Below are 12,976 nucleotides of genomic sequence, written 5' to 3' on the forward strand. Positions count from 1 at the left end.
CGCATTAAGGACTGTTTAGTAAAAACCTCTTGGACTCAACCAAATGAAAAACCATGCATTTTAGTGGAGAATGATCCAAAACATGTGGCCAAACTTGCACTGGAATGTTTAACAAAACACAAAATCATCCCCCCTGCCCGGTAACCACAGTTCTCTGACCTGAATAGTTAAGAATGAGCTGATGAGAAGAGATCAGATTGGAGGGCCCAGAACAATAAACTTTTATCCCCGACCAAACAAATGTGTTCAAATTAAAAGGTCTGCATTTTTAAATCAAGCCTTTTCTCACACGCTACTGTAATTCATCTGCATTTATGTGTCAAATTCCATTTTACTCATTCAAAGTTTTACAGAAATGTTTGAAGAGATATATTTCTTATACCGACACTCCTCCCCTCTCTGTTCAAGTTAAAGTATACACAGTCTGGCCTTTTCCTTTGAATTGTGACCTGAAAGGTTTAGTGGTTGTTAAATAAATCACAGTGTGTGTGTGGAGGCATGAAATGATTCTTTCACCATGACATTTATCTCAAATGTATTTCCCCCCCTACTGACGCTGCAGCTCCACAGATGAATTCAGGAGGAAATGCTCATATCACTCCTGAAGGAATTACTTTCTAAATAAGGAAATGTGTTTCACCTTTGGGTCTCCGGTGGCGGCGCCAGTGATTCATGATAAGATCTTAGAGATTCATCTTTTTACATGGCTTTGACGATTGGAGAGTTTCTGATTTATTTACGTATCTTTCCCGTTAATGCATCACAGAGGCTTTCCAGAAGAGCTTTTTCTTCTGTTGGATAGTCCTTGACTCATACATGTTTGCACTAAAACATGCAATAATTCAGATTTTTCACATATTAATGTGTTCCTCTGCTATGTGGTTAATCTTGCCTGTATCGCTGGCTTTACTGATTCTCTTAACGCTCTCTAGGAAAAAGAGCTGAAAACAACCCCGGCTGTGCATCGGCTCATATTTTGTCTCTGCTGCTGCATGAACTGAAAGTAGCCAAATAGACGTTCAGCCAATCTTCATGTGGCCATGATGGAGCACAGCAGCATCTTGCAGGGTCACTTATATTATATATTGTAGTCGGAGTTGTTATCTGACAAATTAAGCTGAACTCTCTAATAAATCACAGATGTTTACACTTTTAAGGCGAAGTTAAATGTTTGCGATCTCTTTTTTTTCACCCTATTATCACCTTGTCATTAGATTAATGAATATGTTTAGGTGTACTGCGGTGTACATGATAGACCTACGATGTTCTCTGTGGCTATGAGTGAACCTAATGAAGCATGACAGAAGGCAAAGCTGTAAAATCATCAACTGCAAAATTAATTAGTCACATCAAAGGTGTTCTTCGATATTTAGTATGCGGGAAAGGTTAATTGCTAACGCTGGTTGCTCTCGGTGCTATAAAGCCTCAGAGTGTCCATGTAAAGTCAAACCAGAGGGTGTAAAATTTGTTGTAAAGGTTAGAGAGGCAGCAATGACGGACAAGGTTGTGATTGTTCATCCGAATCTCTGTCGACATTACACACGCATTAAACACAGTGCGCATTCGTCGGGGCGAAGACCAGAACGAGCAAGATGGAAGACTGAGTAAATGATGGCTTGTCAGGGGCAACAAGGCCTAATAAAATCACAAAGCTCAGGGAGAGAGATTCAGACTGGCCAGATGCAGAGAAACTGCTCTCATAAAAATTATAGCACAAAGTTATGGCCTAAGCAGCAGAAAATGGAGACGGCGTTCAACAGTGAATGAAAAGTTATTTTTAAAAAGTTAGCTCCACCCCACGGTTTAATATTAAAATCCTTGTGGACGGTTTTACTTCACAACAAGACAACACTCAAAAAAAAGACACATTTGACACAAAAAAAGAGACTGAAAGCAGAGATAGGGTGGGTGACTTTGTGGCATTTAAGAATATTGAAGAATCCTGAATGTCCTTTTCACAAGACTGTAGAAGAACAGAGTGTCTTTGGTCAGAGGCATCTGCAGATCAGCTGCAACACAGACCAGCGCAGGACATTCTTTCAGTAACATCCTTTTCTATCTATAATGACTATTTAAGCAGAGGTAGTGAGTTACCATGTCTAATCTCCCATTAGGATTAATAAAGTTTCTTTTATTATATTGAACATTCAGGCTTTCAACAAATAATGAAACTATGATAATTATTTGCACTACTTTAAACAAAGTGTGAAAAATAAACATGTAAAATCAGTCATGTTGAGAAAAAAAATGTAAAAACATCAAAATAAAACTTTCTCCCACCTCATTTGACTTTTCTGACTTCATGAATTCTCCGAGACATTGACTCGGAGAATTCATGTCATTTGTCTTTAAAACGACTAAAACCTGCTCATCTAGTAATTAGCAGGTCAGGTTTGTATGAAACAACCTCATCATGCACCAATAAAAAAAAAAAAGCAAAAAAAAAACATCCCACCATTAATTTTCAATTGGACTGCTTCCTGTCACGTCCTGGAGTTGATTCTTTTTTCCCAAAGAAATGTTTAAATTCTCTCTGTTTGGTGGACAAATGTTCATCCTGACAAAATGACTTTATCATCACCAAACCTGCTGGACTGCCTGATCTTCACAGTTATTAGTTATTATGCCCATCAAATTCAGATACTTCTAGTTATAGAATAATCCATGTTAAGACAACGAGACAAAATCACAAATAACCACATGATGATGATAAAATTACCCTAACGTGGGAAAGGCCAAAGGATCGCCACACGCATTATCGTCTGTTGGCATCTGCATTAAATCTAGTATTACAGGTTAATAACAGACTAAAGTTTGACATCTCTGAGCATACAGAAACAATCCACAAAATCAAAATCCCTTACCTCAAACAAAAGGCAAAAAAAAAAATAATAATAATAATAATAATTCTGGACGATCACACCTGTAGTTTTCTCAGGTTTTGGTCAAAAATATTGCTGACATGAACACGCTGCCCCATCGATTTTTCTTTAATGAAGTCGCTCCCTGTTCCTGTAACAGGAAGTCACACTTAAAAAGAAATGTTTTGATGGGCTTAAGTAACCTCACACCTTTTGTTTGAGCGATTTCCTTCCTGACAGGAGCTCACCAGTAGGTCATGATTAAGGGCTTTAATATCTCCACCTCTGATGCAGTCGTCTTACTGGAGCTCTCGGCGGCGTCCCGGTGTGCAGCATGGGCGACGCAGCTGTCTGCGACATGATAAATGCAGCGGCAGCACTCAGTTGCTCATTCATGTATGCTCAAAGAAGTCCTGTGCAGAGGTGGTGGTGATGGATGAGCCAAAACTTTGGCTGGGTGGCCCCAATCACTGAACAAGTCTTTATTTTTGCACACAGGTGCTCACTCTCTGTCATAAAAATAGTTTTAACACAGCTGTGTTTCTTATTGTTTAAGAAATCAGTGCTGTTTGCAGCAGTATTCTTTTTATATTACATTCCTTTTTATTTTTCTTACACAACATAATTTTTCTCCCTATCTGATCCTCTACAAGGCATGTGGGCAAACGTCTAAGAGCACAAGAAAGGGGACGTCTGAGTTTAGAAGATCGGTAGCATCATCCAATAGCATTCTACTGATTTATGAAGCTTTAACAAGGCGTGCAGTTTTTCAGCTGTTTCAAGGGGGGTCGTGATCTTATTAATTCAGAAGTAATGCCTCACATCTGAGTGACTTCACAATATATGATGAAGTGCTTGGGATTAATTTATTCTGATGCCTTTAATAAAGATATCTGCTGTAAAGATTATTGCACCGTCTTTGTTTTTTTCTCAACCTTCACTGCTGCATAACTTCCTGTAGACATAAATGGTCTGCATGCTTCAAAGTGGACAGTGGAGGTAGCACTGGTTTGTCAGTGGGATCAGAGACAGTGTCTCTTTTGGGGAATATACGCCTCAGATTTCTTCTGCAGATTTTTTTTAAATAAGCCGGGGTCAAGGCTTATTCTTTGGCCAGACTACAGTCACCAATTACCCCGGACGATAGACTGAATATTTACTTTGGATCCAGGGTTACTACATGATGCATTACCTTACAAAGATTCATTACCTTTCTCCGCCAGCAAAGAAATATGTCCTCACTAATGCAGCTGCAGTCACGGCAAGAGGACGACTTCCTTTGGGCAGAGTTTTTGTTAAAGCATGATGCCACATGGACACACACAGTGAAACTCCTCCTCCTTCTCCTAGAAACCGACACGGCTTCATGGTTTTCAACGATAGTCAATATTTGTTGAATTACCTTTATAGCTTAAACAAAAGCTATAAACAATTGTATGTGAACAGATTAAAGTTCTTTGAAAGAAAATAGCAGATCAGCGCTAAACGAAAACTGGATGTCATCCTATAGAAAAATGATTCCTGCTTCCTTAACCAAGATTGTAAGGAGTCCAGAACTGAAATTGTAGCCCCATATTGTATTGTACTGAATAGTATTCACCTGAATCTTAAAAAGATCTGAATGCATAACTTCATATTTATAGTAACATCCTGTAAAACATCTGGTTTTTGACGTCTCTTTAGTCAGCTAGACAACACAACACAGAAGTCCTACTTCATGCAAAAAAAAAAACTTCTTTGGAAATTTAAACTGAATAAAATATATGAAAAATATGCATATTAAAAATGATATTCAGAAACCGCAATAGCCTAATTTTTTTTGTCTTTTTTTCCCCCCCTGGTTTAGTTCCAGCTGTCAGAAGCTGTTGACGCCTCCCTGATTTTGCCTCAATCCACTCTGAGGAGCGTCTGACAGACAGCGCTCGCGCTGCCTGGACCCACATTTGAATAAGCCATTTGTGTTTACAATGTGAGCCAGCGCTCACACACAAACACTCAAAGAAAAAAAAATATCAGGGTGAATTTGTGGAAGCACAATGAGCGCACTTGACAGCGTTATCAGCAGTGCGCTGTTATGTTGACTTTATAATGTATAAGCAGTATAGCAGAAGATCAAGGCGAGAACGTTTCTTCGGGCTCATATTAGAGGTTGCATTGAGACAGTCAGTTTCCGGCTTTGATCTGCACTTGGGAAAGGATTGCCTGCCTGAATTCTTAAGAAAGACTTGACTAAGTGAACGCTGTGCAAAATGACAGATTTTGCACCCTTACATCCTTTCTTTGTATCCTCAAAAAAAAAAAAAAAATTTAAATTCAGACTGTTGCTGTTCAAACTGCACCGCCCTAACTACAGACTTTTGAACCTGTGTTTTCCTCCAAACACTGCAGCGTTTCATGTGAGTGTTGGGAACTAATTAGCGCAGTAGCAGGTGATTGATCAGATGTTTCACTGTTTACCTGACAGTGACAAACGGCTCAGCCTCCAGCTGTCGGGTTTGTCAGCTCGCTGTGAAGACGACTTGTACCCGGGCTCCGTCCAGCCTTGGCTCCTCGTGCAGCCCTACCGCCTGTCATCCCGCGTACTTGAAAAGTGTTAGCATCATTACAGATGGCCTCCGTAAATGCTGCTGGCAGAGGTATAACTATCTCCCATAACTTTCAGCTCTCGGTGGCAGATGCTTGCTGCCAGACCCTAAGATGAACAGTTATCATTTGTCACTTTTTTCTGTGGCTGCCACAGACCTGGATGCAGACCAGCCTGTGCTGCTCAGAGCAGAAACCCTCTGATGGTCACACACATCGTCTGCCAACCATAACCTGCCAAATCTGAAAACTTGGAAAAAAAAAGAAAGTCTCTTTGGGTCACAAAAAGATCCAAAGAATGTCTTTAGGTCTCTTTCTAAAGGCGTGATCTAGATTGTCTTTAGATCATGCAATCTAAAGGCTTTTGATAAAGTCTGTTCTTCATATCTTTGTTGTAATTTTGTTGCAGAAATCCCTCGCCCACACTCCGAAATCCTGACCAGTGGTGCAGAAGTTTCAGCCATTTCATCAGCCAGTAAGTCTCATTAAAGCTGAAATGAACTTAAATGTTTTCTGTAGGTCTGCATGTTTTAAAGGAGGAAAAGGTTTTAGTTCCCTTTTCCATCACCAATACCATCTCCCTACCAAGCATGTTTTCACATCATCCATCCATTTTCTTTACACCCTTGTCCCTTAGTGGGGCCGGGAGGGGTGCTGGTGCCCATCTCCAGCTAACGTTCCGGGCGAGAGGCGGGGTTCACACTGGACAGGTCGCCAGTCTGTCGCAGGGCAACACAGAGACACACAGGACAAACAACCATAATGCACACACACACACGCACGCACGCACGCACGCACGCACACACACACACACACACACACAGGTCAGGTTAATTGGAGAGGCCAATTAACCTGACAGTCATGTTTGTGGACTGTGGGAGGAAACCAACCGTCCAAAAACATTTATTGACGTTTTCACATCAAAAACATTTATTGACTTTTTCACATCAATAAATGAATAAAGAAACATATTTAGTATACAAACAGATAGCTCACAATAGTTTTTTTTTTTCATTTCCAAGACTGAAATAAAGAAATTAATTCATAAGCTTGAGAGAAAAATAAAGCAAGCAGGAGGAAACTGAGACTACAGCCAAGTGGTGCAGGAAAGTGTTGCTACGCTTAGAGTGCTGAAATTAGACAGCAGTGCTTAAAATAATCTTCACCCAAGATAAAAGGAGCAACTTAAACTTAAATTCTGGCAGAATGTAGTAATTTCTGATCCTGTTTTGAGCGTCATTGTTATGTTGATAATGACATTGTTTATGAGCCATAGTTGATCTGGGTTAAATTTTTTTACATTAATTCTGACTGAAATATAAGAGAAACACAAAGGTTAAAATAAATTATTTTGATCAAATATTGCATTTTAGTATGTACATTTATATCTTCAGCATGAAAGATGCTGAAGATGGTGATAAAACAAGCTGGTTACCAGAGTTTGATGATAAGTGATAACAAGATGCCATACATGTAACACTCTACAGTGAGGAAGTAGTTATTGAAGGAAAGAAAAACACTTTCGGTATTAATATACATCATACAAAATTAATATTGTTTTACTCTCATGATCACCACTAGAGTTGAGCTACAATGAATCATGATGCTAAAATAAATATTCAAGTATAAATAATTTAGTAAGGGCATACATTATAAACTATGACCACATCATATCCTTGTTTTTCTGCACTAAAAAGGTAAACATGAAACTATTTCACAAAAAAATATTAATGAGTATTATTATTACTTAAGATCCGGCAGGAACGCATACGCAAACAGAGGTCCTTCTCTGTTTGGATCTGGTATTTTATCACCAGATTATATACACCAGATTATACCAACCCTCTCTTCTTTTCTTTTCTTCTCTTTTGTTGTCGTTCATCGGTGTAAATCTGCCACAGAGGAACAAAGAGATTTACCTGAGTTATCTGTTCAATCTGAGGCCCAGATAACTTATCATTTGCTCCGCTGTGCGAAGCTAATAATGTCAGGCTTGGCTCGTAGCGATTGCCTGGAATATACAACCTTAATATGTGACTCGGAGAGCACTGTTCGCCCGAGCCGTAATGAGAAAATAAAATTCAATTTGCTGACTTTGTATAGGCGAGATTTTTGCCTAACAGAATGTTTGTATGTAACAAAGAACTAACCATCAGTTTTGAGGACATTTTTGCTTTTTTTGTTTTTGTTTTGATCAATCAGTTAATGGTTGATCTTTGTCACATTTCCCCTTCATGCACAAACTAGTAACCATTTGGTTTTAACATTTTTTGCAGTGCAGTTGCAGTGGGTTTAATTGATACTTTTTATTTGCAGGTTTGTAATTTGTATAACAGTTTCAACATTAATCTCCTTAGACAAAGCCCACTAAAGATGAATGCAGAGAGGCTGGACAATGTTATCAGTCTTTGCAGGCTGCTTGGGAAGCCTTTGCAACCATTGTAGGCCTGCATGCATATGTGTGTGAATGAGTGAGTGAGTGAGAGAGTGAGAGAGAGAGAGTGTGTTCAGGGGGCAGCTTGGGAAATGAGAGGAGGGATTCTGGATAATAAATCCATCACTGGTGTCTCCACTTGGGCAGCCAAAGAGCTGACTTGGTTGACAAAGTGGCCTTCCGCTCAGCATCCTGGCACCACAGCCTGGCTAATAGCAACAACCTCTGCTTAATGCTCTAACACTAATGAATTCATGGAATTAGCTTTCAGAGCTGAACGAACAGATAAAAAAAAAAAAAAAAAAAAACAGAATTTCTGCTGTGATTAGCTGAAAGTAATTTGACTGGTGAGTTTTTTTCCCCCCCATCTCTAGCTTTAGCTTAACAATTGAGCACAGTCCAGTGGTGTTATCTTAAAGGAGGGGGTATTATGTAAAATGTAATTTTTGAGCTTTACATCATGATATATAATCTTATTCTTTCACGCATATATCTGAGGAATCCTTGAATCTCCCATGGCAACCACTCCGGGTGCCTAAACGCTTGCTCTCACAAAGCTCCTCCTATTGCCACAAAGCTCCTCCTATTGCCACAAAGCTCCTCCTTGGAGTCTCCTGTTGTGTTTCTGCCTCCTCCATGCCTTCTCCACTCAGCTCCTCTAGCATTAGCAGTAATTAGAAAACACCTGGTGGAAGTGTGCATGTGATGACCTCATCATACAAACTGTTTCACAGTCCAACGATCCTATTAATGGTTATAAATGACCTATTGGAACAAAGGCATTGTTGTGATGTCATGCTGAAGGTGGACCGTCAGAAAGAGCAGGAGCTTCTTAAAGAGACAGGCCATTTTTAAGACATCAAACGGCAAAGTCAAATTTCTTTTACGCCATGTTTGACACACATAGCAATTTTGAGTTTAACAGTTACTAGATTGTGCTATAAAATGCCACAATGTGTAAAATACACAATACCATCCTTTTAAATCCTTTCTTGTCTTAAAGACCACCTTCAGATTAACTCAACTAAGCAGCATGTCTTAATTCTTAATAATTGTAATAATTTACATAGTAAGGAGTTTTTTTTTTCTAAAGAATGGACTTTGTCTGAACAGTGACGCTGTGATTTATTCTGTGTAAGGCTGCAGAAGGATTTGCTCGCCACAAACCACAGCTAATTATCATGAACATTCAGGGAGACCATTCAGAGAGAGCTGTTGTTGAGTTGATCTTAAAGCAATCCCTACATAGCAGCAGATGTTTTGTAGTTTCAGAGGACACATTAGAGGTAAACAAAACAAAAAACCCCACAATTTATTTGTTTTCTCTAAAACAGAAAACAGATAAATTTCTTTATGTGATCTATTTCTTCCATGCTTTTAAGATTTTCTGGTTTTGTGACTTTGAAATATGATCAAATTTACGCTTTTTTGGATGTACTAAGCCAAGTCTGATTTTCCTTTGTGACACACAGTCTAAAAAAAAAAAAAAAAAATTCAACGTGGTTTTCAGCGACTTTAAGGGGAGAACTTGTGTCTGACACAACCTGAGAAAGGGCAAAGAGAGATATTAAAAATGCTCTGTGTCTCCCTGGCAAACCGTTTGTCCAATCTGTCTGCTGATCTTAGAGAAACTCAGACTTGTTTCAGACTTCTTTCAACAATGCTCAAGTGATTCTCCTAAAGATTTATAAACGCCGAAATAATTCCTTAGTTTCCTAATAACTGTGTTTTTTTTCTGATTCTAAGGTGTTTGATAAAGGACTTTGAGGCCCGTCCGTCTGTGACCCACCTGCTGGAGCATCCCTTCATCAAGCAGGTCCATGGCAAGGATGTAGCTCTCAGCCAGCAGTTAGCAGATCTTATCAGAGAGCAGCAAGAATTTGGGTGCAGAACCAGAACCAGGTAAGTCTTTAAAAAACAAAAATAATAAAAAAAAACGATTTCCTAAAGTGTCTGTGCAGAAAAAATGGTGAAAAATCTACACTGCCTCTGTTGGGTGTTGAGATCTCTGCTTCAGCTGCAGGGGATCAACTGAGTGCTGTTATCAAGTCTGACCAGTAGGGGGCAACCTCTCATCTTGTTATGTTCAGGCCGCATGGAGATGAGACACGGCAACGGAGATTACAGTTTGTGATTAAAGATAAGCTCAGAGAGTATGACTAATTCAGAAAGAGTGATTGTGATGACTTACTTGAAATTAATAAAACCAATTCAGTTAAATCTGTGTTCAACTATTTGTCTGGTCCACTCAATTAAGCCCCTGATTGGAGGAATAAATATTAGCTTGAAACCATATGGGATTTTGCGACAATAGCTAGTGAGCTAGTTATTGGTTCGCAGGCCTGCAGGATCCACATATGAATACAAGAGATTTCACGAGGTTAAAGCTTCGCTCAGAGACTCACAGGGCAGCAAATGACAGCGCAAACTGTGACCATATTACTGGAGGAATACTGACTCTGGCAGTGCTTAATCTTTATTATAAAAGAGTTTGCTGAAGCTGCCCTTGACTGAGAGTCCTGATGCCTTGCCAGCTCTGTTTACTCCCGAGAGCATGCAGAGTTGGTGCCTGAGCCTGATCCCGAATTCCTGTCCACAGTGAAAGTGGATAATGGGATTAGGAGCTTGTAGGGCGAGAACTGGGCTCGCCCGGTTTAGTCTCCCATGCCACTGATCGTCGAACAATGAAGCAGATAAGAATAAGAAAGACGTAGGGAACTTAAAAGTAGCTGCCGTAGGTGGAATAGCGTTGGTTTACTTCAAAGCGGGAGAGAGTCAGACGCTGGAGGACTCGAGTCCTCCTCCAACGGGACACGAGGACAAGGAGTCACTTCTTAGGGAGCACATGCCAAGAGTATTTCCCCACTGCTGCTTCTTCTGCTGCACCGAGACTGAAAAATTAAGACGAAGGCAGAGGAGGAAACATTCACTAACCTGGAGCTAGAATATTTTCTCTCTTGTGATTGATTATTTATTGTAGTAGAATATAGATACAGCTGGTGAATTGAATACCATAAGATATGTTGTGATTTTAATGCGTTCTTTCAGAATTTAATTTCATAACTCACAATCTGCTGCTGTGCTGTGAAAAAGTTTAAAGTTTTTTTTGTTTTGGCTGCTTCGTTTTTAATTTTTTTGTTTAAGATTATTAAAATGATGTAATATCAGACAAAGAAACCTGAGTAAATACAGAAAAGTACTTATAAAATTATAACTTGGCAAGAAACAAAAGCTATTCAGATCAATCTGATCCTGTATGTGAAAAAAATATTCCTTACAACCCGTTGACAGCAACAGATGTCATTTGCAAGAGTTAGCAAAAACACTCGTCTTTGCAGAAGTGTTTTAATTCAGACCAAAGTTCAAATTTATGGTTCTACCAAGTACAGCTTTTTACATTCAGGAGTTTGATAAAATGAACATTCAAGCATCTTACAATGACATCTGAACTAGTTAAACTTAAAAAAAAAAGATGGTTAGCTCTCGTGATGTCTTGTTTTGTCTAAAATGAGTCGAATACAGCTGCTAATGACTTCCAAAAAAGAAAAAAGGAAATCTGTCTGCAAAGTCACCATCACTTGTTCTGGTATGAAAACTGAATTTATTTTTGCAGAGTCATTGAATCTAACAGCGGCACTGGGTGTTGGAGAGTTTCTGGAGATAATAAATCAGAATCTGAAGGTTGGTTTGCGGGCTCTATATTTAACTTCAGAACATCAATCCTGGCACTCCCGGCATTAAGACGGTTTCCATTATTTTCACAAGTGGTGGTTAACAAAGATGTCGCAAACAAATCGAACACAGCATGCAGCAGTCAGACTGTTGTGTTTTGATGAGCAGAGATGTTTTAATTAGCTCTCATACGAAAATCTGCCCAAAATCTAGACTCTTTTAAAAGTCGCTTGTTCTTCAGGTACAAAGTCCTGCAGCCTGTTATCATTTTGGCCGTCCTGTTGAGGATCAGTGGACCGCTGATCAATCAGACCATTCTGAAGACTGTAAATGTTCATCTGCATTAGTGCTATGCCAAATGATTCTGCATGTAGTGAGGACAAAAAGCATATACCGCCTTCTGTTTGTTTCTGTTTGATGAACAAACTGAAAATGTTTTTAATAAAACAGAAACTGATTACAGACCGAATAGGATTTGATTTGCTTTTTCTATTTGGATTTAAATTATTTAGTGAATTTCATCTTTCGATGTCCGTGTTTGAAACAACCTGTGCCGTACTTGTCCTCTTTTTCATGTTACTTTGATTATAACATCTTTTTACAAAGGCCAGTTGTTTCTTTCCCCTTGTTACAATTTCTTTTTTCACAAATTTGTTTGTTTGTTTGTTTCTTATTTAAATGAATCAAATTAAATTCTTTTGGTATGCATTTCTGTTGCCTTCATTTTATAATTTATATCGACAGCGATTTTTATCGACAGCGATTTTTTAAAACAATTTCATGATTTTTTATTTTTTTTTTACCCTGAAACCATGAAAGACAACAGAGTCATGTCGAGACTTGCAAATAGAGCCTTAAAAAAATAAATGAAAGAAGTCCATATTTAGGTTATGACTTGTTTTTAAGAACAGTGTAACTTTGTCGGCGGCTCTGTGCGTCTGAAACAGAAAGTTATGAACATGAAATCATCAGACAGCTTCCTCCCTGCAACACTGCAGCTTATTGGCTTGTTATCCAGCAACAAATGATCTACTGTGTGAAAATAAATCATGTGAGGCTGCAGCTGCACAGATTCATCAGTGTGATGGATTCATTGTTGGTTTCCTTGTTTCTCTCCGGGAATCTGTTGACATCATAAAACACCTCTATCTTATGAATTTAATGGAAAAGGTTGATTGCTATTAGATTGCAGTTCCTGTGTATTCCTACACTGTGGGAGGAATCTGAGTCACACCTCTGCTTCACTCTTTCTCACATTCACCGGGTGTCGCTGGAGGTTTTCATGGAGCCAGCTGGCTGCGTGTTGACCTCCGGCCTCATGGGTCTTGTTGGAGAGTAATAGGTCAAAACACAGATGAAGAGCAATCACAGCTGGTTTTACTGGGAGATGAGTCCCCTGGGGGAGCTTTATAGAGGCCTTCGATGT

At 39.2% G+C, this 12,976-nt stretch overlaps 1 protein-coding gene across 2 annotated transcripts in view; it reads left to right on the top strand.

Moving 5' to 3' along the window:
• The window catches only part of myo3b (myosin IIIB), an 80,065-nt gene that overhangs the window by 12,676 nt on the left and 54,413 nt on the right, over window positions 1–12,976 (top strand). For both annotated transcript variants that reach the window (XM_016668633.1, XM_007546453.2), the window contains 2 exons: window positions 5,854–5,919; window positions 9,625–9,780. In XM_016668633.1, coding sequence (XP_016524119.1) covers window positions 5,854–5,919; window positions 9,625–9,780 — 222 coding nt within the window. The remainder of the gene's footprint in view (window positions 1–5,853; window positions 5,920–9,624; window positions 9,781–12,976) is intronic.

This window comes from Poecilia formosa, unplaced genomic scaffold (genome assembly GCF_000485575.1).
Source record: "Poecilia formosa unplaced genomic scaffold, Poecilia_formosa-5.1.2 Scaffold16, whole genome shotgun sequence".
Classification (NCBI taxonomy): Eukaryota; Metazoa; Chordata; class Actinopteri; order Cyprinodontiformes; family Poeciliidae; genus Poecilia; species Poecilia formosa.